Below are 24,189 nucleotides of genomic sequence, written 5' to 3'. Positions count from 1 at the left end.
TCCAGACCCCGCCCCCTCGCGCCCGGGGCCCGCCCCTTCGCGTCAGCGGAAGCGCGCTTCTCCACGTTCCGCCCCTCCCTTTCGTGCGGCCTCCCACTTCCGTTTCCGGTGCGGGCCGCGCGCGAGCGCAGCGGTGGGAGGCGGCGACGAGCCGGTGAGTGCAGGCAGTGGGCCCCGACCTTCTGGCTTTCGGGGGGGCGTCAGCCCAGCTTCGCCCCAGTCTCGGCCTTTCCCCGGGCTGCTGTGAGCCTCTGCTCGGCCCCAGCCCCGAGGGCCGCCGGCCCCGCACCCCCTCCGGCCTGCCGCGCCTCAGGCCGCGCCCCTGTCCCCGCGGTGGGCCCAAGCTCGCCGCGTACGACCCCGCCGCCTACCACAGGCCCCACCCCCTTGTCAAAAACCTTACCCTGATCTGCGAGGCCCGGACGCGGTCCCCGAGCCCAGTCCAGAGCCTCGGGCTCCGCCCCTGTCTACAAGCCTTGCCCCTGAGCGCAGCCCACCCCCTCCTGTCTGCCAGCTCCGCCTCCCTGTCTCCACTCCGTTTTTCAGCATCCCCCGCCCCCGCCTTTCGGATTCCGTCTGTAGACCTTAGTCCCCCTCTGATCTTTATTTACAGCACTCCTCTGTGTTCCCCTCCCTCCAAGCGTTGTCGTCTTCCGTCCACGCCCTTCACCTGCCCTCCATCCCCGCCACCCCCCACCCAAATCCCCCACTTGCGCCCCATACCGCTACTCTTTTACCATTAAGTCTTTCTTCTCTTCTTCGCCTGCGTTCATCCCTTACCTCCCTAACTCCCACGGGTAGCCCCATTTCAGCTCTTCTCTCTCCTTAGAACTAAAGCCCCACCTGCTTAGGGTCCACCTCCAGACCTTACTTCAGACATTCAGTCCTAACATTCCAAAACCTTTCACCAGTGATTCTAGTGCCCTGAACCCAGGATACTCCTTTCTCGGGGATGCTCACTCCAGAATCTCCTGGGGTTGGGGGGGTTTCAGAACGCCCAAGGTACTGGATCAGAGTCGTCAGGAATATGCTTCAGTCTCTTGCACACAGTTCTGCATCCTCATTTTGCTTCCCTGAAGCTGGTGTTTAGGATCAGCCTCATCACCAGCTTGTTAGGTGACTTTGATTCTGCCCATATGGTGGTTTTTTTTTTTTTTAAGACTTTATTTATTTATTCATGAGAGACATGGAGAGAGGTAGAGGAAGAAGCAGGCTCCACGCGGGAGCCTGTGGAATTGATCACTGGACTCCGGGATCACACCCTGAGCGGAAGGCAGACGCTCAACCGCTGAGCCATCCAGGCATCCCTGTCCATATAGTTTTTAACAGCCCATCTCACACTCCCCCTGTCATTCCCCAGGTTGAGGCCCCAAGCTTGGCCTCACCACGATGTGGCACGAGGCTCGGAAGCATGAGCGGAAGCTTCGAGGCATGATGGTTGACTACAAGAAGAGGGCAGAGCGGCGGCGGGAGTACTATGAAAAGATTGTGAGTACTTGACCTTGATCTGGGGTGGGACTTTCCGGGGGTCCTGCTCATCCGGGTAAGGTGTGCACTTGAAGATACACCAAAATATGACAAAAGAGCCCAATTTCCTCAGGAGAATGTTAATTCCTTGAGCATAATCACTGGTAAAAACCAGAGATGTTCTCTTGGTTAGTATACTGTGTTGTTTAGTGTGACCTCAAGAGTAGAGAGCTGGTGTTAGCAGGAAGGAGGAAGTTTTTGTAACACTCAGAACGGTCCAGATATAAGACTGAGCACCTTCTGAATGTTGTCTTACTGCTGTATTTGCAGTGCCCAGAAAAGCTCAGCTGTTCCTGAGGTTCGGGTGGGCACCCTGTAGGAGTGCCATCAATATTCATTTAAGTAAATTTGATCACTTCTCCTGTTTGATGCTTCATTTGCTTTTAGAGAGAAGACCACTCTCCATCCTGTGACCTAAAAGACCCTATGGTCTGACCTCTACTAGCCTCTTAGCTTCATCCTTGGGTAGCTCCACTGACCTTTTTTCCCATATCTCTCACCACCGGGCATTGTACTCCCTTTACCTATTTAACTCCTACTTGCCATTGAGACCCCAGCTTGAAATGGCACTTGTGTACTACGTTCAATTCTCCTGTTAGATGATATTAATATAGATGTTCCCATTCACTATTGGATCACTGCTTTACTTTCTTACCTGGTCTTCTGGCCTTGATTCCTGCCCCCTCCAATTAATCATCTTCAGCAAGGCTAGAGAGGTCTTTCTAAAGCACAAGGCTAACACTGTACTTCTCTTTCTCTGAACTCCTCCATGGCTCCATAGTGCCCTCAAGAGAAAGCCCAGGCAGCCTTCAAGCCTCTGCACAGTCTAGATTTTTTTTTTTAATTTTTTATTTATTTATGATAGTCACACAGAGAGATAGAGAGAGACAGAGAGGCAGAGATACAGGCAGAGAGAAAAGCAGGCTCCATGCACTGGGAGCCCGACGTGGGATCCGATCCCGGATCTCCAGGATCGCGCCCTGGGCCAAAGGCAGGCGCTAAACCGCTGCGCCACCCAGGGATCCCACAGTCTGGATTTTTGCATTACGCACCCTTCCCCCACTGCCCCAGACTCATGTCACCCTGCTTTCTGCCTCGTTTCTTTACTCAAACCATCTGACCTCTTCATCATTTAGGGTCAATTTCTCTAACACAGAAGATGTATAAAGAATATCAGTTTATTTTTCAGAATTATACAGCCACAGGGCCTTTGCATGTGCTCTTCCCATACCTGGGTAACAGCTGCTCATCTGTTGGATCTCAATCCTCAAGGAAGTCTTCCTTCAGCCTCCATAGTCAGTCAGGTGTCTCCTATAATGCCATTACAGATCTCTGTTCTCCCCCTTTAAAGTTTATTTATTTTTAAATATTTTATTTATTCATTTGATACAGAGAGATACAGAGAAAGAGGGAGAGATAGCACACATGAGTAGGGTCAGAGGGAGAGAAAAAAACAGAAGCAGATTCCCTGCCGAGCAGGGAGCCTAATGCGGGGCTCTATCCTAGGATCCTAGGACCTGGAGATCATGACCTGAGCTGAAGGCAGACTCTTAACCATCTGAGCCACCCAGGTGCCCCCCTCCTTGGAATTTAACACACACATACCTAGCTCTGTAAGACTGGGGAGTAGTATCCAGGTCACCTTTGCATCCTAAGGTTGGGGCCAGCAATATGGTTTGAAAGAGTAAATGAGTAAACCTGCTCATAGCAGTTACCATTTTAATTGCTCCTTTTGGGCACCCGGCTCTGCGAGAAGAGCTTTAGATGCATAGTTTCTTTGAATCTCGAGAGTCACCAATGAAACAGAGGCTGCTATTAGCATAGGGGAGGAATCTCTGAGAACTCCTCACTTGCCTTCTGTCACCCAGTGCCTTCTGTCAGTAGGCTGAAGGAGAGCCCCTCTCTGGTGGTGGTGGAAAAACTGTAACATGATGGTGAGGGCAGGGCCCAGGTCTGTACTGGTCCCAGTTGAGGCCCCAGTGTGGGCTGGGAGCACAGTGCTTAGGAAGAAATGGCTGTTGTGAGCTATAATAAGGGTTCATGGTGTGCCAGACCCAGTGCCCACTACTTTGGTGCGTTCTTTCTAGTCCTTTGCGTGGCCCCAAGAGTTGGGATTGATCCCTGTATTAAAGACGCTGATAAAAGCGGCTGGTGTTGTTAAAGCGTTTATGTGTTAACCATTATGTGCAAAGTGCTTGACGTGTGGTTCATGCTTCATCAGATCCTCACTGTAGCCTTGGACATGGTTCTTGTGTCCATTTTACAGATGAGTGAACTGAGGCTCGGAGAGTCATGATCTACAGTCACATAGCAAGAGGGCACAGCTGGCATTCTAATCCAGAGTCTCTGAACCTTGACCTCTCTTAGCATTTCACCTGGGCTTTCTGCTGGAGAGATAGAAGCTCTGAAAGGTGAAGCACCTTCTCCCAGGTGACACATCCTGGAGGCAAAATACTAAAATGTTTAGGTCCTTAGAGCTTGAGTCCTAGGGCTTTGGGTTCAAATTCCATCTCTTCTGTTTATGTCCAGTGTGACTTTGGGCAAAGTGACTGTCTTCCTGAGCTAGTTTTCCTTTTTTGCATGTGAAATGATGTATCATGTAGAGTCAGGTTTGGCTATGAATATAGAAGTTCATTTCCTTTTCCCCTGAAAGCCCAGAAATAGCCAGCTTGCTCAGGGACCATTTTGTTGTTCAGCTGAACATAGATTCTCTTACTAGTGTTGTCTGAAGGTCTAAGAGGGCTGCCTAATAGCCATCGTGCCTGCATTCCATTCAGCAGGGAAGAAGAGAGAGGGAAAAGAGGCAAAAATGCTCACGCCAGTCTTTAAGAAAGTTTCTAGGTATTTGCACACAACACTTCCACTCGTCTAACTGGCCAGAAAGAAGTTGCAGGTTCCCATACAGGTGCAGGGGAGTCAGAGGCATAGGCTTTATTCTGCGTGGCCTTGTGCCAGACATATCAGGAGTCTGTTACTGTTGAAGGAGAGGGAATAGATGTTGGTTGCCAGCTGATAGTCTGCCACGAATGGTGGGGGATGAGTGCTTCCCTCACGGGGCTGTTCACTGAGATGGGGCACATCGACCTCAGTGGAGACCTGCCCAGGGTGACTTGCGCGGTAAAATGCTAGCTCTTTTGTTACTGAAGTTCTTACTACCAGGTAGAGCTGGAATTGACATGGTGTAGAGGAAAGAGGGCTGGAGTTGGGTCACTCTGAAAGGCCAGGGACTTCAGGCTCTCGTCTGGTTAGCTGGGGAGCTCCCTGACCTTTCTTCCCTCCCCCGCCTTGGGACAGTGGTGATTATCGGTCCCTCTCACTGGATGACGGGGAAGAACTTCCAGAACAAGAACAGTGTCTGTGGGGTGCTTGTGGTGTGGGTCTGTACAAGCCGCCATTGTCCCCGTACGCAAACGTGATCAGCATTCAGAACAGAGCTGTCAAGCTGTGGGCAGTGGCTGAGGGCTGCTTTGAGGAGGGGATGGGGCTGCTCACGTGGGTCTCATATTATTCTTGGGCTGAGAGGAGGCTGTGGGCAAGTGTTGAAGAAGCCGGGGTAGTTGGTGGCAGGCTGAATGGGTTGTGTCCACACAAGGCTGGTTTCTCTGTTCCTGGTTTGTCCTTGGTGGCTTCTCTCTCTCAGCTGACCCTGGTTCTGTCATGGCGCTTGTCCTTGTCAGCTTTCTTCTTTAATCAGTGGTTTGGATAAAGAAACAGAATTCTCTGTTGATAAGAAAATGGGAAATAAACAGTTCTCAGTTCAAGCATTTCCTCCTCAAGAGAACCCCAGGCTGACACACTGCCCTTCATCCCTGCTGCTTCCCAGCCTAAATCAGGCATTCCCCTGGGCTCTCCCATCCCAGTGCGGCCCACTCTAGGTCGTCACAGTGTGGGATGGGTCTGTCCCCAACACTGGCCTGTGAGCTGTGAAGATGGGGCTGGGGCTGTGTCGGTCACTGCCGTGGCCCTAGAATGGGGCCCTAGCACGTAGTGGGTGCCTGCTTATCAGTTGAATGAATGAATGAAAGAGTCCATGAGCTTCTCTGACTCCATCTGATGCTGGAGGCAGAGCAGTTCAATGGTTAAGGAGAGATTTTAGATCTCACAGAGGTATTTGTACACCCCGTGTTCCTTGCAGTATTAGTCACAATAGCCTAGATGTGGAAACAGCCTGTCAGTCGACTGGTGAAGGGATAAAGCAAATGTGATGTGGTATGTCCGTACAGTGGGATACTATCCAGCCTCAGGAAGAGGTATCCCGTCACATGTTGCCACATGGAAGAACCATGGAAACATTTTGTCCTAGTGAAATCAGCCAGTCACCAAAAAAAAAAAAAAAAAGGGTGCAGGATCCCATGTAAACAAAGTATCTGAAGTAGTCAGTCCCTTAGAACCCCTAGAAACAGGAAATAGAAAATAGAAAGGTAGTTGCTGGGTGGGGGGAGTCCTTCACTGGCTCTAGAGTTTCACTTTTGCAAGATGAAGAAGTACTAGAGAGTCCTTGCACTGCAGGGTACACGGAACTCAATGCTACCGTACCATATACGTAGCAGCATATACGTAATGGCGGTTAAGGTGGTAGGTTTTCTGTTACAAGCCTTTTTTTTTTTTTTTTTTTTTTTAAGATTTATTTATTTATTCAGAGAGAGAGAGAGAGATGAGGCAGAGACACAGGCAGAGGGAGAAGCAGGCTCCATGCAGGGAGCCCGACACAGGACTCGATCCTGGGTCTCCAGGATCACACCCCGGGCTGCAGGCGGCGCTAAACCGCTGCGCCACCGGGGCTGCCCTGTTACAAGCCTTTTACCAGAATAAGAAAAATTACTGGGATCCCTGGGTGGCGCAGCGGTTTGGCGCCTGCCTTTGGCCCAGGGCGCGATCCTGGAGACCCGGGATCGAATCCCACGTCAGGCTCCTGGTGCATGGAGCCTGCTTCTCCCTCTGCCTGTGTCTCTGCCTCTCTCTCTCTCACTGTGTGCCTATCATAAATAAATAAAAAATTAAAAAAAATTTAAAAAAAAGAAAAAAAAAGAAAAAAAAGAAAAATTACTTAAAAAAAACAGTGGATTTGGGGGTCAGGCCCATTTGGTTTCTACTCCTAGCTCTGTTGCTGGCATGATTTCAAGCCAGTGGGCCACGCCCCTTGATTTCCTTGTCTGGAAGGTCACTAACCTTTGTCCCATGGTTGAGAAGTTTGAGTAAGGAAATATATATAAAACAGTTCAGGGCCTGGTCTTTAGGGTAGTTCATTGGCTTTTCCAGAATCTCCTGGCAGAGCCAGGCCCTGGACTGAGAGTTTTACTCCCCGCCTGATCCATTTTCCTTTCTGTGGTGCTGGCACAGCTAGTGGCTTCCCTGTACCAGTCAGTGTCCGTATTGCAGTGTCCCATGATGGCTGTGGGACCTGGGCATTTGGCCAGGAGCAGCCTCAGGGGTGAGAAGGGGTCTTGGCCAGGGACTGTCACGGGGCGAGGGAGCTGTGGGGCCTGAGATGAGGCATTGAGGTAGGGAAGTGAGGTGTGGGACAAGCGGTTGGATTGCCCCAGCACCACTCCTGCTGGACTCTGTGGTCTTGGGCATATCCCACCTCTGCTGAGTGGCAACAGCCTGGGAGTGGTAAGTGTGGGATGGACAGTAGCCCAGCGTTAACCACGGTCATCAGTGACCTCCTTAGCTCTTTGTGGTGGCAGGTGGGAGGAGGAGGCAGTGAGCAGTGCAGGTTTTGGGGAACTTGACGCTGGTAGGTTTTTCCTGAAGGGGCTCAGTCTCCTCATCTGTCAGGTTTCATTGTCTCTTGGCTTTGGTCAGTGGTCCGAGCACCCCCTGTGGGAAGGGCCCTGCTCTGGGCACTGGGGAGACCGTGGTGGACAAAGCAGTGATCCCTGCCTTGTGGAAGATATGTTCTAGTGTGGGAGCTGAGTGATGAATGAATGCAAAGTGTAAAACCAGGTGGTGGCAGGTGTTGTGAAGAGAACAGGTGGGGTTAAGGAGATAGAGAATAAGTATGGGCTTGTGCAGGAAACTACTGAAGAGTTGATGAAGAAGGCTTCTGGAAAGAGATCTGAAATAAGCGAGGCAGCCACCTGCCAGAGCTTTGCAGGCCAAGGGAAGAGCAAGCACAGAGGTCCTCAGGGGAGTGGTCAAGGAATGGCATAGAGGCTAATGTGCCTGGAGTAGAGCTGGGGGAGAGAAATCAGAGAGGGATGTGGCTGCTAGGTCTTAACAGAATGCTGCCCACCCCCACCCCCCCACCCCCAGGCCAGGCCGTGTGAGAAATGGACTTCAGAGGGCTAGCTGGCAGCAGGGAACCCAAGAAGAGGCTGCCAGGTGGTCTGGGAGAGAGACATACATGCTGGCCAGACGGGTGTGGCAAGAAGGGGTTGGGCCCTGGGGAGGTGTTGCTGGGGGCTTGGCCAGCCCTCAGTGGGTAGCCCAAGTAGCCCTTCTTGTGGCTCTTGCGGGTTCCTCTGATGTGGCACGCAGCAGGATCCCGGCCAGGGCCCCGCTCTTGGGGAGCTCAGTGGTGCAAGGTTTATCCTTTCCTGACTCACGATGACTTGGAATCGTGACCTCCACATAATGTCTCAGGCTTGAGGGGCACAGACTCAGGGAATGTTCTCCTCTACGTCGGTGCCTTCCTAACAGCTGTATTGAGATACAGCTCACCAGCTGTACAGTTCTGTGGATTTCAGTATATTCATCAGCACAGCCTGGATGGACCCCATACCCATTAGCAGTCAGTCCCCCAACTTCCCAGCCTTGGGTAGCCGCTCATCCACTTCCTGTCCTGTGGATTTGCTTATTCTGGATGTTTCACAGTAACGGAATCCTACAACATGTGGCCTCTTGTGACCGGCATCTTTCGCTTAGCGTCCTGTTTTCGAGATTCATCCATGTTGTAGCATGTGTTGGTTCTTCATTCTTTTTTATGGACAATTTTCCATTGTCGAAATAGACCACGGTTTGTTTATCGGCCATCCATTGATGGACATATGATTGCTTCTGTCTTTCGGCCGTTGTGGATCGTGCTGCTTGAATGTCGGTACAAGTACTCAGTCCTTCGTGGGTACATGCGTCCTTTGGAGTGGAATTGCTGGGTTGTATGGCAGTTCTTTCTTTAACTGCTGAAACACTTAATTTCTCCACGTTCTTGTTGGTATTGTTAACGTCTGTCCTCCTTCCCGTTTTAGCTGTCCTGGTGAGTGTGAAACAATGTCTTGTGGTTCTCATTGGCATTTCTCTGATGAGTAGTGCCACTGATCATTTTTGCATGTGCTTGTGTGGTCCTGGTATTTTCGAGGCTGGTCCAGGCCAGTGTGCTCATGCCTGGGTCTGAATGAGTGGAGGTAGGGGGCAGGTGAAGAGTTGGAGAATCATATTTTGGCAGGGGCAGGGGGTGTCTTGATACCAACTTTACATTAAGCTGGGCCAGAGCTCAGAGCCTTTCTCCACCATCTCAGGAACCCCTGTCCCTAGGGGTTAGGTGGCCCCATTAGTGCTGCCATCCCTGTGCAGGTCAGACTGCCTCTGCAGCATGGACCACTTGACATCAGAGGTGGGCTCACGACCAAGCTTGGATGCAAGGGGGTGGCAGGGAGTGCAGTGCCGTGGTGACCTCCATCCTCTCTCCCCCTGCAGAAGAAGGACCCAGCCCAGTTCCTGCAGGTGCATGGCCGAGCTTGCAAGGTGCACCTGGATTCTGCAGTTGCCCTGGCTGCCGAGAGCCCCGTTAACATGTAAGACTGACTTTGAAGGGCAGGAGGTAGGGTCTGTATCTGAGGATTGGAGGTCTTGGGAATGGGTGGGGCCATGGCCACAGGCTCAGATGAAACGGGAAGTAGGTTGCCACAGGGGATGTTTCAAGACGACAGGGGCTTAGCAAGTGGCCTCTAGAACCTGGTTCGAGTTTTCCACTTGTGCTTGGTTCTGAGAAATAGGGCCCCAGTTCCCAGGGTCCCATTCAGGCCCCTCTTGAGGCCAGGAGCTTGAATGTGGATTCAGGGGGATGAGGGACATAAGAGACTGAGAAGTGGGGGTTGAGGGTGGGGCCCTGGAATATCACTGAGAGCTGAGGTGACAGGGAATGGGTGTGGGCCCTGGGGACCCTAAACTCGTTGCTCCCCATTTCAGGATGCCCTGGCAGGGGGACACCAACAACATGATTGACCGCTTCGATGTCCGTGCCCACCTTGATCACATCCCCGACTACACCCCGCCGCTGCTCACCACCATGTAAGCTGCGCCCCTGACGCTTGCCAGGCAGAGAGTCTGAGCCTTACTCCCCCCTCTTTCCCAAGCCCTTGCCTGCCTGTCACTTTCCTGGGAAGGAGGAGGTATGCCAGTGGGGAGCTTCCCAGCCTGAACCAGACTCCTCATCCCCTGCTCCTGCTGGCTTGGGGTGTGGCCTACCCTCTTCCTCTGATCTCAAGGCCTTGACCTCCCCCAAAGCTCCCCAGAACAGGAGTCAGACGAGCGGAAATGTAACTACGAGCGCTACCGAGGCCTGGTGCAGAACGACTTTGCCGGCAGTGAGTGAGCTGGGGCATGGCGGGTGGGTAGGGAGGCCGTGGACACAGGAAGACCACTTTCACTCCAGTGCTTTCAACTACAGGACCTGGGGTTTGCTCCCAGCTCTTTCTTCTGAGGCCTCTGTCTTTGGACCCAGTACAGGCAATGTCTCCTGAGCAAGATAGTCCTGCCGAGGTCACTTTCATATCCCACACCCTCTGCCTTTCTGATCTTTGTCCTAAAAAATTTGGGAAAATAGCAAGAATGCATCATATCCCTCTGTGTGTTTCTGCCAGTTTGTTTGGGTCAGAATGTAACTTTTGAAGAGGAAATTTCTTTCAAGAATTTTCTAAGAATATTTACACAAAGTTTGACAATCTGCCAATCCTTTGTATATATTGGTATCGTTCCTCTGAGCCATCACCATGCTGCTTCACAAATAAAACGGAGACTCAGGGTTTTCCCCATTCTGGGCTTGCCCGGGGAGGTTTGGACTCTGACAAACTTGGATCTTTTTGTCTGCATTCTATCTCATCACATCTGCACAACCATCTAGCAGTGGCATCCATTTTATAGACGAGGACGTTGAGGCTCAGGAGTTGGTGGGAACACCGTCCAAAAAGCTGGGATTCTCACCCTGCCCTTAACCACTGCTTCCTTCTGATGGTCAGCTCTGAGCCTTAGCTCCCCTCCTGAGAAGGACTGAGACCTCCCCTCTTAGGGTTTCCCTGTTGAGTTAGAAGGAGGACAGGCCACATGAGACCCTTAGCCTGGCCAGTCTCAATCTCCTCCCAGAGAAGGGTGGTGATGATGGTTTCTTTCCCCCAAGGTAGTTGTAAGAGCCCGGTGAGGGGTACATGAAGCCCTGGCACTGAGCCTGGTTCAGTCAGTCCTAGGTGTGGATTTGCTATTCTCTAATTTCTTTGTTTCTAAGATGGGTGTTTTAGCATCTCTAAAACCAAAGATTGCCAAAGTTCTAGCAATCAGTGAGGTGTTAGAATCAGGGAAATTTATCATCATTGATACTGTTGCTGCTTTTGCTTTCACCCAAGGCCAGGGGGTTCTTGGTGATGGAGCCAGAGTTTCCCTTCCTTTGGTCTGACTCTGCATTCGTGCATTGCGATAATTCCTGAGCACCTATGGTGTGGCAGGTGCTCCTCTGGGGTCAGGGTCTCGTGGGGGGGCGGGGAGCAACCACAATGTCCCCAAAGTGGGTGGTGATTGCAAACGAAGGTGGGGTTATAAACAGACAGTGCGCTGTTCTCTGAGGTGCTTGACAGAGGCTAGGGTTGGAGAAGGGTGGAGAGGAACTCTGGTGAGGAGAGGTTGGCTGGGATCTTTCGGGTGGATGGGGGCAGGCAGCCTGTATGGCTGGAGCAAGGAGAGTGAGGCAGCTTGTGTGAGACAGGCCAGCAAGGCCCTCTCCCAGGCTTTGTATACCATGATTGGGAACCAGGAAGGACATGGGGGTGGGGGTGGGGCTGCTGGAGCAAGGGACTGTGCTCCGTCACCTCTGGGTTCACTCAGCCCTCCAACTTGACTTTACAAATAGAAAAGCTGAGACCCACAGAGGGAAGGGGACTTGCCCAGGATCCCGCAGCCCGTCAGGGCCATGTGTTCAATTGCAGGGAAGATCAGAGAAGGCTCTGACACAATGCCGAGCTCCCCAAGTTAGGTGTTGTGGGTAAACAAGAGCTCAGATGGCTCCAAACACATGTAATTGAAACTGAGCCACAGAGAGGCACATGGTGGAGTGGCCCATGAAGTCCCAGTGACATCCAGTGGTCAGAAGTTTGTAGTTTTGAGGGGTCCAACCAAAGGCCTCCCTTGCAGGGATAATAGGAGCATTGCTCTAGTGCCAAGTGCTCACTCTGCCAGGGCAGCTGCTTTACAGAAAAGGAAACCAGGCAGAGAGAAGTTAAGCCCCTTTATGGTCTCATGGCGAGTCCTGCAGTTGCTGTGTCCTCCCCACACAGTTTGTGATTATCTGCACTCCAGCAACTCTGCCCCTGGCTGAACTTGGGTTGCACTCGTCTTCCTTCCTTCTGCATTCTTGTGTCCCTCACCCCCACTCTGACCCTTCTGTCTCGTACTCTGCTTCAGTCTCAGAGGAGCAGTGCCTGTACCAGATCTACATTGACGAGCTGTACGGAGGCCTCCAGAGACCCAGTGAGGATGAGAAGAAGAAGTGAGTTGGGGTCTGGGGGCATGGTGGCAGTGGGGGAGCCCGGAGGACTGTGAGCCCCACCAGGGCACGGCCTCATCTAGCTCATCCACCTCAGTTTTCTCAGAGTCAAGGCCAGTGTTGGGTACACAGTAAGCACTCAGTAAACACTTAGAGGAGGAAGTGGTGGCCTGTGTCGACCCAGGCGTGGGTGAGTCCTGCCTTTGAGGACTCCCTCTCTGACTTTTGTTGTGCTCCCCTGCCACAAGGGCTAGGAGGAGTCCTCTCTTCCTGCAGTGAATGGAGCTTGTAGGTGGTTCTGTGCCTGCCCTGTGTGTGTTCAGCAGCAGCAAGTGTCACTTCAGAGGGGGGCTTCTCAAGGCCATGTCCTTCAAGGAACAAGCTGTGGGGGGAGTTGGGGCCTTACCTGGAGCAGCTGGTGGGCAGTCTCCCTTCTGTCTTTGTGCCCTCTGCCGGGGTAGCCCTGTCTTCCTCCTGGGGCAGCTCTTGGCCCACCTGTCCCACAGCAGTCCAGGAGCCTGACTCCTTTCTTCCATCTGGAGTTTCCACAGATGCCATGGAAGCTTCTCAATGACTGATCCTTACCCATGATCCCACTTTCAGGATGAGGTTGGCACTCAAAGGGTGCTTGGGACTACTAACTAAATTAATTCAGCAACAGACATGCTTGAGGCTGCTCCCCTGTTATGGGCAGAGCTGGGTCACGTTGTTACCCAAGATAACTCTGGGTCCTGCCCTCGAGTCTGCTAACAGCAAGTGCTTAGAAGACAGAAGGGAGCCTGCCCCGCTGGGACCTCCCTGACCCCCAGTAGTCATGACCCAACAAGGGTGGGGCTGAGGAGCTCAGGATGGTGCATGACCCAGCCTAGGGAATGACTTCCTGGAGGCCTTGGAGCTGGAGCTTAGGGGAAGAGGGAAGGGCTGGTAGGAGGCAGGTGCAGAAGGTTCTAGGCTGGGGGACTGTGTGTGTGAGGGCCTGGAGGCAAGAGCACCCTTGGGAGGCTAGAGCTTGGGGAGTCAGTGTGCCCTCCCTCATGGCTTGGGATCTGGGCTGGACCCTGCCCGTGGCCCTCCTGGCTCATGGGCTCCCCCGTCCCAGGCTGGCAGAGAAGAAGGCTTCCATTGGCTACACCTATGAGGACAGTACCGTGGCTGAAGTAGAGAAGGTGGTGGAGAAGCCAGAGGAGGAGGAGTCACCAGCAGAGGAGGAGAGCAACTCGGACGAAGATGAGGTCATCCCCGACATCGGTGGGGTCCCCTCTCTGCCCTCTCCCACCCCGCAGTCCCTGGGCATCGTTTTCGTGTCTCGTTCCTCACCCTCTGTGGGACACCCCGCACTTACGAGCCCCATTTCTCCCGTCCCTGCTCCAGGGCACTCCAGCCTCTGCCGTCCTCCATGTCTTACTCACGTGCTCCTCTGTGTTGGCCTCCCTCTCTGTATTTCTCCTTTCTCATTTTAGGATACTACTTCTATGATATTGTCCCCACCTAGGTTCTGTTTCCGTTCTTTTCTACTTGGGTTAGCCTCTCTGTCTCCCTCTTTTTGTCTCTCCTCTGGAGAACATGTGTTCGTTCAGTCCAGAGCCATCCCTCACCTCCCCCCATCCCGACCCTGCCATTCACTGTTCCCTGCAAATACTGGTAGCTCCAGTTGTCTAACCTCATCCGCTCAGCCAGCTGCTGCTTATCACACATATGTGAGGCATCCATCCCCTTCTCAGAGTGCATCTAGCTCCTAAACACTTCTGACTCACCCAGATCTTCACCCCCCATCATCCGTCCCCATCGACACATGGTACATCGCTCAGTCCACTGGTCTCGATCGTCCATCTCAGTGCTCATTTGGGTCCTCATGCATTGCATCTCCTCCCCACCCCCACCTAACGCCCCTTGCCGTTGGTTGCGCTCACCTCCGGCCAACCCTGTGCCAGCCTGGGGACGCCGAGATGAGCTGACTCGTTCCCTCCCTGCAGAGGCCTCCAGTGTGGTGGGCATCCCCTCGTGCCCCCATCTCTCAGGGCACTGCCCCCTCATCCCTGGTCTTCTCATTTGGCTTTGGCCCCTGACAGCCTTTCTCTTGGTGCAGACGTGGAGGTGGATGTGGACGAACTGAACCAGGAGCAGGTGGCAGATCTCAACAAGCAGGCCACGACCTATGGCATGGCCGATGGTGACTTTGTCAGGTGAGGCCTGCTGGCTGGTGCTCCTCCATTCTGGCCCAGTGTCCATCCTCACCCCTGTTGCTCACAGCTGCTTTATTCCTCGGTGCTGGTAGGCCCAGCCCCATGTTGGGGGGGGGGGGGGGGAGCGGCGTGCGGCGGCTTCACATGCACAGGCTCCAGAGCATATGGGATGGTACTTTGACCAGGCTTTGCCTGTGTGGAAACTGAAGCTGCACCCAACTCCGTGTGACCTGCGGACCTCTGACCCCTAAAAGTTCCCCGGGTTCCTGGGCCTGGTGGACAGCACCCTCTGGTGGAGAGGAGGCTTCAGTCACTGGCTCACTCCCTCACAGTTGCTGATGTGCATGCAGGTCTCACAGAGAATGGCCCCAGTTAACAGAGTATTGGGTCTGAATCCGAATGATCCCATCTGAACATGGCACCCTCTGCTCAGAACCCTCCATGACTGCCCCATTCCTTGGGCACCCAGAGTCCTCACCACGGCCACAAGACCTTACCTGTCTGGTCCTCTCCTCCTCTTACCCACACACTCCACCCCTGTGTAGCCTCTAAGGCTCCACCAGACTTCAGGCCACTGCAGTGTTGGCTTTGCGACTTATTCCCTGTGGTTTCTCCTCAGTTGTCATTTTTCTCCATGTGGCTTCCCTGACCTCCCTCTTGAAAGCTGTAGCAGCTTTTACATGTTCCCTGGCACTTCCTTCCTCCTTCTGCCGTCAATCTTCCCATCTAACTTTTTACTGTTTAACGTACTACTCGTCCCATTACCTTGGTCACTGTTTTCTCCCTAGAACGTAAGCCCGCAAGGGCCAAGATTTTTGTTTGTTTTCAATAGTGAATCACCAGTACGTAAAATAGCATCCGTGTGCAGTGGGTGCTCAGTAATCGTGCTGAATGATTGAGAGACTCCAGGATGGTGTGGGATTCCTCACTTCCTGCAACAGTTCTGCCTATGGCCACCCCTTCTCCACTGTGACCCCCCTCCCCTTGCAGGATGCTCCGGAAAGACAAGGAAGAGGCAGAGGCGATCAAGCACGCCAAGGCCCTTGAGGAAGAAAAGGCCATGTACTCGGTGAGAGCCGGGCCAGGGTGGGGGGTGGGGGTTGCCTCAGGGAGGGTGCATCCCTCATTAACACAGTGCCCCCCCCCCCCCCCCCAACTCTCCAGGGCCGACGTTCCCGTCGCCAGCGGAGGGAGTTCCGGGAAAAGCGACTCCGGGGCCGCAAGATCAGCCCACCCAGGTAGGCTAGGTCCCTCCCCTGTGCCTCTGCCCTGCCAGCCTCATTCAGGGCTCAGGGGCAGGGAGCTTGGGCTCATTAAGGGGCCCCCTTTGGGGGCAGGCTTGGGCTTGTGAACAGATTCCTCCTAGTAGGGCAGTAATTGGGGTAGGTTTAGGGGAGGAAAGGCCTCAAGGGGCATGTAGACACCCTGCCCTGCCAGCCACTCCCCTCACCTGCTGGACTTGGGACTCTTGCCAGGCATCACAGGCACCAGTGGGAAAGGGTGTGGGGTAGCTAAAGAGTTGAGAGCAGAGTCAAGGGAAACAGGTCTGTCCCTGAACTCCTATGTGCTTCTCCTCCTGGGTGGTGTCCTTGTCAGATTTGAGGCAAGTGACTTCTCTTGAATTTCAGCTGCCTCCTTTGGAAAGGGGGCACCATCACCTCCCAGGGTTGGGGGAGCACCAGTGCCCACTTTAAGGTCTGGGGCAGGTTGGGATGAGGCGGTCTAGGTTGAGGGGCTTCCAGATGAGCCTGCTGCTGCCTCTTAGTCCTGGAGGCCCAGTGCAAACCCACACCTCTTTTTGCTGCACCATCTCTGGTTAAGGAGAATAGCTGAGGATAGCTGTGGGGCTTAACTGAAGCAGTCTTTTGTGGTCTCCAGGCTTGATGTGGGGTCTGGAAAAGCCCCACTGATTGCTGCCATCATCCTCCCCACTGTACAGGCGCAGTGTAGTGCGTAGAGGTGGGGATTCAGGGCCACAGGGCCTATGTGATGCTGGGTGGGTGACTGTACTGTTCTGGGCCTCAGTTTGCTGAGTTCTGAGGTGAATGATCCCAGGAGCCATGTGAGAGTTATGAAGAACAGCTGAGTTCACGGAAGTAAAACACTCAGGACATAGGGAGCATCTAAGTCACTGTGGCTGTTCTAGTTTTACCATTGTCCTTGTTAATGAGCCGAGACCCGGGCTGCAGAACCAGGGCCTTGGAGTAGCAGGAGGGATGCTTGTCTGGGGTCTGGAGCCCAGGCAGGACCAAAGCTGCTGGAGTCCCTGTTGCTCGGGGTTGGGAGGGCCCAGAACATTGTTTGTGGGGTGTGGCCAGGCTTCAGACAGATCTGAGGTGGGGTGGGCAGAGGGATCAAGGCAGGGCGTAAGACCTGGCCAGCAGCCCCCTCCTCACTGTGCCTGGTACCTGGCCTTGGGTGCCTTGACTGGGGGAGTGGGCCCAATTCCATGCCTATTCAGATCCCAAGCCCCTACTTGTCCTGTCCCGCTCTTCTCTCCGTAGCTATGCCCGCCGAGACAGCCCCACCTACGACCCTTATAAGCGGTGAGTTCCCAGGGCCCAAGGAGGGGCAGCCAGCAAACTTGATGGAGGGGCAATGCTGGGGAGAAGGGGTGGTAGGGGGCAACCTGTAGGCTGTTCTGTGATCATAGACTGGGCAGTGTGTTTGGGTGGGTGGGGGGTGGGTCTTAGCGCCTGGTGTCATCTGCGGGTCTGAATTGTTTTTCTGGCTTCCAGAATATTATTTTGCTTTCCCAATTTTTTTCTTTAAACGTGAATCTTTAATTTCCTGATCTAAACATGATGTAGTCATATGTTAAAAATGACCAAGCATGATAGAAAGGCCTGATGCAGAAATCATAAGTCTCTTTGATCTAAACTCCTGGAAACAAGCAGTGAGAAATGTTACACAGAAGGACCCACCCTGGCACACGCTTGTCTCCGGGATGTGGGAGCAGAGGCCTTGAGGGTGTACAGATGGCAGTCTGACCCGGGCACGCTTTTCAGAGTGCAGTGTGAGGGACCTGCTGCTCTGGGCTCTTGGGAGGGTAGGTGAGATGAGGCAGGTATGTTTGGGTACAGGGTCAGGTCCAGGTAAGCACCCAATCCAGGAACATGGGTACTTTTCTTTTATAACAATGGAATTGTACCACACTTAACCTTATAGAACTTGCTTGATTGACATCTGGGTTGAAGTGATCTTTCCAGGTTAAATCTGTAGATATGTTCATCCTTTTTTAACAGTTGCATAAAATCAGTACAGTTTGCCATCACTCACTTTCTTATTTTGAGGAGGCTCTGTGGTTGAGTCAGACTCTTGCATGGCTGGGTTTCTTTCTGTCCTTTAGCTCTGTCCGTTCATGCTGGGTGCCTAGTCGTGCTTGGTGCTACTGTGTCCTCGTTTTGGGGACTATACTGTATGTGGTTAGCCAGTGAGCTCCCCAGGAGCCTGGCAGCTGAGTCCCTCCTCCTTGCCCTGCAGGTCACCCTCAGAATCCAGCTCTGAGTCCCGCTCCCGCTCCCGCTCCCCGACCCCAGGCCGTGAGGAGAAAATCACGTTCATCACCAGTTTTGGGGGCAGCGATGAGGAGGCGGCCGCAGCGGCAGCAGCGGCAGCCGCGTCAGGGGCCACCACAGGGAAGCCCCCCGCACCCCCCCAGCCCGGCGGCCCCGCACCGGGACGTAATGCCAGCGCCCGGTCGGTAACGCTCACGCTGCCCGCTCTACGCCCCGGCCACCATGGGGGGGACCCGGGGCAGTGGGGGGCCACGGCCCAGGCCCGTGCTGACCGGCCCTCCGTGCCCCGCCTGCAGCCGCCGCTCCTCCTCCTCCTCCTCCTCCTCTTCTTCTGCCTCGAGGACCTCCAGCTCCCGCTCCAGCTCTCGCTCCAGCTCCCGCTCCCGCCGTGGCGGGGGTTACTACCGTTCTGGCCGCCATGCACGCTCACGCTCCCGGTCTTGGTCCCGCTCTCGGTCCCGCTCCCGGCGCTATTCCCGGTCCCGTAGCCGCGGCCGGCGGCACTCAGGTGGGGGCTCCCGAGATGGACACCGGTATTCCCGCTCGCCGGCCCGGCGAGGTGGTTACGGGCCTCGGCGCAGAAGCAGGTGTGTGGTGCTGATGTGTGTGGGGGGGGCAGGGGTCTTGGGGGGCAGGCACAGCCCTGTGTGAGCGAGACCAGCTTTGAGGGAGGGGACCAGGCCACTGCTGCTCTGTGAGGAAGCCCTTGGTTTGCAGGGGAGGTGTGCCCTCGTTCTCCACGTATGGTGACGTGGCTTAGAGCATGGCCACATTCTCAGGACCATGTGAGGGTCGGGGTGGCGGGAGACTGAGCTGGTCTTCCTGTGGGGAATTCCCAGGCGGGGGTATAGAGACTTGTATGGACACTCCCGAGTGTCCTGTAGTTTGCAGTGGGGACCTGGCTGGCCTTTAGAGCTGGGATGAGGTAGGAAACAAGGCATCTAGGGAGTGGAATGCCCTTGCTGGACTCTTACTTGGTGAGATCAGGGCCGTCCATGCCATGGCTCAGTGGGTGAGATTGGGTTGGGGAGCGGCTGTCTGGCTTTAAATTCTGGCCCTGCTCATAAATTTCTGGGGCTTCATTTTCTTCATCTGTAAAGTAAGGATAGTGTCCTCTTCATTGAGTCATCGTGAAGGTGTAATAAGTAACGCGTGTGAATGCTTAGTACAGGGCCTAGTGTTGGGCGAGTGCTGCCATCACCAACATTGTCACCTGTGTTGTGGCATGTGTCTCAAGTGTCAGCTACCTACAGGGGCTGGCAGGTAAAATAAATGGGCCAGGTGGGCCCCGAGTGAACTGGGGTACACGTGTCCCGTTCCAGTCGGGGCGTCAGCTGTGCAGTGGCAGGCCTGGAGTCGCCTTATCTTCTGTTCTTTCAAGAGAAGTTGAGAGTCTGGATTTTGAAAGGGTAGTTTATTTTCTCAACATTGCCAACAAATTTGAGTTTGTAAAAACTTGGACGTCTCTAGCAGAAGCAGTGTGTGGCCTAGAGTTGACTTCCAGGTCATTGCCTGTAGCCTTACCCAGCACAGCCACAGGAGAAAGGCTAGGGAAGGGAGGGGGCATGGCCACATCTTGAAGGCCAGCCTGAGGGTGAGCCCTTGCTGAGGAGCTCCCCGGATCCAGAACAGAGAAAGGATGGCGCTGCATGTCTCCAGACTGGGTCTTGTGGATCTGTGCTGTAGATAGGTGGGGAGAGGGGGCTGGGGGTGGTCCCCACTGGACCCCAGCAAGGTGAAAAGGTACTAAGGGTGTGGACGAGGCCACAGTGCCTAGGTGCCCAGACCCGGTCACAGTGTATAAAGGGGGACTGCTGGGTAGCCAGGTCCTGCTATCCCAGAGGTCACCTCCCAGGGGAAGAGGTGAGTGCATGTCCCATGAGTGAGAAGCAAGGAGCCGTCTCAGGGTGGTTGTATCTGGAGGGTGGTCTCTGTGTAGACACGGAGCGAGGCCAGGGAGCAGCTGATGGGAGGAGCTGGTGATCACACCTGGACCTACTGTAGGGCCTAGCCAGAGGGCTATAGCTTCAGAGCCAGGACAGGGTGTGCGGAGGGCGTCCCTGGCTCCTAACAGCCCCCCATCTGCCCCGCCATACCCCCAGGAGCCGCTCCCGCTCCGGGGACCGGTACAGGCGGGGTGGCCGGGGTCCCCGGCACCACAGCAGTAGCCGCAGCCGCAGCAGCTGGTCCCTTAGCCCGTCTCGCAGTCGCAGCCCGAGCCGCAGCCGCAGTCCCAGTCCAAGCCGCAGCCGCAGCCAGAGCCGTAGCCGCAGCCGCAGCCAGAGCCACTCGCCATCACCCCCGAGGGAGAAGCTGACCAGGCCGGCGGCGTCCCCTGCCGTGGGCGAGAAGCTGAAAAAGTGAGTAGGGGCAGGGCGGGGGTGAAGAAAGCGGTGAGCCTCGGGAAGAGTGGTGAGCTCCACTGTTCCCATTTTGAAGAGAGCTTGGTCCTGCCACAGGAGGTTGGAGAGGGATGTAGCTCTGTCATGGGGTTCTGAGTAGTCATAGCCTTGTCTTGGATGAAGGTTCAGGGGACACAGCCCTGTCCTGAGGGATCCAGGAGGGCCACAGTCCCTTCCTAGGGGTGTATGGGCCCCAGGGCCTTGGCTGTCTGGTCTGAGGGCAGAGCCGAGGTGGCAGCTGTCCTTTTCTTTCTCCCAGGACCGAACCTGCCGCTGGTAAAGAGACAGGAGCTGCCAAAGTCAGTAAGAATTTGGAACTCGCCCGTCTAATTCCCGCCAGCAGCAGTGCCCGAGAGCTGGGCCCGGTGGGCCTGCAGGGGGGACCCGAGGGGGGCCGGGAGATCCAGCCCTGAGGTTGAAGCGAGCTGGGAATGCTCTGCTCCGGGAGGTCCGTGTCCCCCTCCCCTCCTCACCATCCACCAGGGCTCCATCTGCCCCCAGGCCTCCCAGCCCCTTGTGGTGGGCGTCTGTGGCTGGTCCCTCGTCCCATTGTGCCCCTGCAAGTCCCAGGCTCTTAATGAGGTGGGTTGTGGGAGCTCCGGACACCCACCCCCTCTCCCACTTCTTCTCCCCCTTCCCCAGCCCAAGCTGACGCCGCAGGAGAAGCTAAAGCTGAGGATGCAAAAAGCACTGAACAGGCAGTGTACGTCCCACCCCTACCTCTGGTCTTCCCCGCTCCTCAGCCTTCCAGCCTGGCCTCGGCCCTGCCTGCTCCTGGACAGGCATCAATGAGGTGGCGTTCTGGGGAGAAGCTGGTGTGCGTGCTGTTCCGCTGCCACCATGCTCAGGGCCATAGCCGTCTGGCCTCTCTCGGTTCAGTTTTGGCATCTGGGAAAGGGAGGGGGAACTTGCGAGGGTACCCCTCAGCCACCACATCTCCTTCACCACAGTCAAGGCGGATAAGAAGGCAGCCCAGGAGAAGATGATTCAGCAGGAACATGAGCGCCAGGTAAGGGTGGGAGTGAGGGGTGGGGCCGGGGTGGGGTGCCAGCCGGCCCACCCTCACAGCCATCTCTGCCACAGGAGCGGGAAGACGAGCTTCGAGCCATGGCCCGCAAGATCCGCATGAAGTAAGACCATCATGCTCCCGTGTCTGGGCCACAGCCCGTCATTTCCGGGCTGCCCAGCGTTGCCCATCACTTGGCTCATAGCTAGAGCTCCGCTGCCTGCTCTGCCCTCGGGGTGGGAGAAAGTCCAAGTGCCTGTCTGGGCCTCTGTCCTCCACTTACTCACTCCAGCTGCTGTGGCCCCTCCCAGCTGGTGCCCCGGGTGCTCGGGGCCTCTTCTCTTCTCCTTCCTGGCTTCACTCATTGAGGACCTTCCCTGGCTGTCCTGTCTAGAGTAGCACCCCAGAATGCTGTCCTCTAAGCTTGCTGTGTTTCCTTTGGAGTGCTGACGCCTTTCTGGCTCACACCATTTTGTTTCCTCACTTATTGTTGAAGTCTCCCCAGAGTGGACGAGAGGGCAGGCCCGTCTGCTGGGATCCTGCTGTGCGCTCAGCCCCCTTAACAGAGGTGGTGCTCAGCAAGCCAGCCCCGTGGCAAGTTCTTCCTAGTGCAGAGAGATGGGCTCCTCTCTTCTGCCCTGTTTCTCAGCTTTTCCCTCCAGAGCAGACAGGCCTACATCCTGGATCAGGTGGATGTGGAGTCTGGTCCCAGCTCTGCCTCTCTGTGACCAGAGCGCCCGGGGTGGGCACTGGTACTCTTAGGCCTCACTTTGTGCTCTGCACCCAGGATGGACCTTGGTGACAACCTCACAGGGCAGCTCAGGAACGAGGGCTCGGATAGCGTGGGCCCCCTCAGGGCCAGTGGGCAGAACTGGGGGCCTGAGTGCTCAGTGCTGACAAAGAGGGGAATCCGTGAGTGGCCTGGCCATGTCACCGGTTGCTTGTTTTGAGTCCTCAGGAAGGCAGCTTCCTTCCCCTGAGCCAAGATCCTTCCTCTGTAGGGTTTCCAGCATGGTGCCTAGCATGTCAGAAGCCTGCTGGTTGTATTTGTCACCATTTTTGCTTATTGCCTCCCATGTGTGTTGGGCCTCTGAGGATGCTGCCTGCTTCCATCATTGCCCCAGGACTCAGCATCATGGTTGGTCGGATCTGAGTTCTGGTCCTGCCTCTGCTGCCCACCAGCTGTGGGCCTTTTTGTCTGGACTTCAGTCTGCTTACCAGCTAAACAGGGATGGAATAGTTTGTCCCACCTCACAGGCTTGTTGGGTGAATTTAGTCAGATCAGGGTCAGTCGAGCAGAAGGGGCCCAATAAATACAGCCCTTGGGGTCGTGAGCGCCAGGCATTCTGACAAAAGCTGATGAAGTACTTAGTGTGCGCGTCCCTGTGTTTTGAGAGCACCTGAGTGTGACGGGGATAAAGATCGAACTTTTCAGCTCGATCCAGTATGTTTGTTCAGCAGGCCTTACGAAGCGAGGCTGAGATTCCAGTCCTGGCTCTGCCCAGCCTATATCCCTGAGCCCAGTGCTTGCTCTCATTTCCTAGCAAGGATAGGGGTAGTGGTACTACCTGCCCCTGGGTTTACTCTGCAACTTAGACTGGGATGTTGGAAGCACCTGCTCTGGGCAGGCAACCCGTCTGTGCCAAGTTCTATGTTGCCGCATGCTGATGCCTGCCTTTCCCCCTGCAGGGAGCGGGAACGCAGAGAGAAGGAGAGAGAAGAATGGGAACGCCAGTACAGCCGGCAGAGCCGCTCACCCTCCCCCCGCTACAGTGAGTATCCCCACGGTCATTCAGAATCAGGCTACAAAGACCCCTAGCATGTTTTCCACGTTACCTACCTCCCAATCAGTTAAGACTCTCATGACCCACACACTTGCTTTAGTCACAAGGGAACTGTGGGTATTCGAAGCAGTGCTCATTGCCACGCATCGGTGTGGGCTGAGGGGACTGGCTGGAAGCATAGGAGTTGCCTTAGCTAGAGGCAGCCCCAGAAGTCCCACCCCAGAGCCTGGCCCCTGGGCATTTATTTGCTTTGTTCTCTTTTCTTTCCAGGTCGAGAATACAGTTCTTCCCGAAGGTAAGCCAGCCCAGTTCCCTGAAGATGACCTTGTCCCTGCCCTGGTTCTTCCATCTCCACCGTGTTCCCCTCCAGTCGCACAGGCTGGTCTCATCCCTGGTTAACATCCCTCCCTCTGCAGCTTGTTCGCCCATCACCGATGCCCGTGGTCACGAATGTGTTGGTGTATGTGTGTGCACGTGCATGTGCATGCACAGCATGGCTGCTTCTACCTAGCCCTCATAGGGGGTCCTCCATTTCTCTCTCCAGGCGCTCAAGGTCCCGATCTCGAAGTCCCCATTACCGACATTAGGCAGAAGCGTGGGGGGCAGGAGGATGGGGGTGGGGTGAGGGCTCAGGCTGTGATGCTGCTGGTTTTATCTCCAATTAAATAAAATCACTCATTATTTAATTCCCTTTAGCTGGCCTCCGAGTCATCTGTGTGGTCAGTGTTGGCCAGCCACCAATGTCAGCTGGGGGGTAGCTGGTTGGCTTCAGGGACAGGAGCCAGTGGCAGTAGCCTATGTGGCAAGTCCTGCCCATCCGTAGGTGTCTTGGTGGCAGCTCCTTGTTGGTTAGCAGGATTCCTGCTGCAGCTCAGTGAGGGCAGGGGCCGCGTGGTGGGGAAGGGCCCAGCACCTAGCATGTGGAAGATGGCCCAGGACTCTGCCCAGGGGCCTCTGGTGACAGGTCCAGGCTTCTCCCCGCCCTCGCCTCGGCCCCTGCCCTGGCCTCGCCCACACTGGGAACCGGGAGCACAGCTTTCTGTGCCAGTCTTGCCGTGCCCGGGGCACTGGGGGCCGGC

The 24,189-nt window shown here is 55.0% G+C and overlaps 1 protein-coding gene across 2 annotated transcripts; it reads left to right on the top strand.

Annotated features, from left to right (window-relative positions):
* The first annotated feature begins 6 nt into the window (after positions 1-6).
* Positions 7-23,805, top strand: LOC112645314 (CLK4 associating serine/arginine rich protein). Of its 2 annotated transcripts, XM_025424684.3 has the most exons (21): positions 7-154; positions 1,361-1,488; positions 9,163-9,260; positions 9,655-9,756; positions 9,973-10,052; positions 12,136-12,220; positions 13,317-13,465; positions 14,304-14,400; positions 15,391-15,469; positions 15,565-15,638; positions 16,905-16,946; positions 17,884-18,099; positions 18,215-18,505; positions 20,021-20,278; positions 20,580-20,619; positions 20,963-21,023; positions 21,271-21,329; positions 21,404-21,450; positions 23,016-23,098; positions 23,381-23,405; positions 23,655-23,805. In XM_025424684.3, exons 2-21 carry the CDS (start codon positions 1,390-1,392, stop codon positions 23,695-23,697), a joined length of 2,028 nt encoding a protein of 675 aa, XP_025280469.1. In that variant the 5' UTR covers positions 7-154; positions 1,361-1,389; the 3' UTR covers positions 23,698-23,805. The 2 variants fall into 2 exon arrangements, 1 of the variants encoding a protein (XP_025280469.1); XR_003127040.3 differs by lacking the exons at positions 23,381-23,405; positions 23,655-23,805 and having other exon boundaries at positions 20,580-20,623.
* The last annotated feature ends 384 nt before the right edge of the window (positions 23,806-24,189 follow it).

Source organism: Canis lupus, chromosome 1 (genome assembly GCF_003254725.2).
Source record: "Canis lupus dingo isolate Sandy chromosome 1, ASM325472v2, whole genome shotgun sequence".
In the NCBI taxonomy this organism is placed as follows: Eukaryota; Metazoa; Chordata; class Mammalia; order Carnivora; family Canidae; genus Canis; species Canis lupus.
The sequence above is the reverse complement of the archived record's forward strand: the minus strand, read 5'-3'. Positions and strand labels throughout refer to the sequence as shown.

Coding starts and splice junctions, on each gene's coding strand:
- LOC112645314 (XM_025424684.3), top strand. CDS start 1,390: ATGTGGCACGAGGCTCGGAAGCATGAGCGGAAGCTTCGAGGCATGATG. Junction 13,466..14,303: donor TGAGGTCATCCCCGACATCG/GTGGGGTCCCCT, acceptor CTCTTGGTGCAG/ACGTGGAGGTGGATGTGGAC. Junction 14,401..15,390: donor GCCGATGGTGACTTTGTCAG/GTGAGGCCTGCT, acceptor CTCCCCTTGCAG/GATGCTCCGGAAAGACAAGG.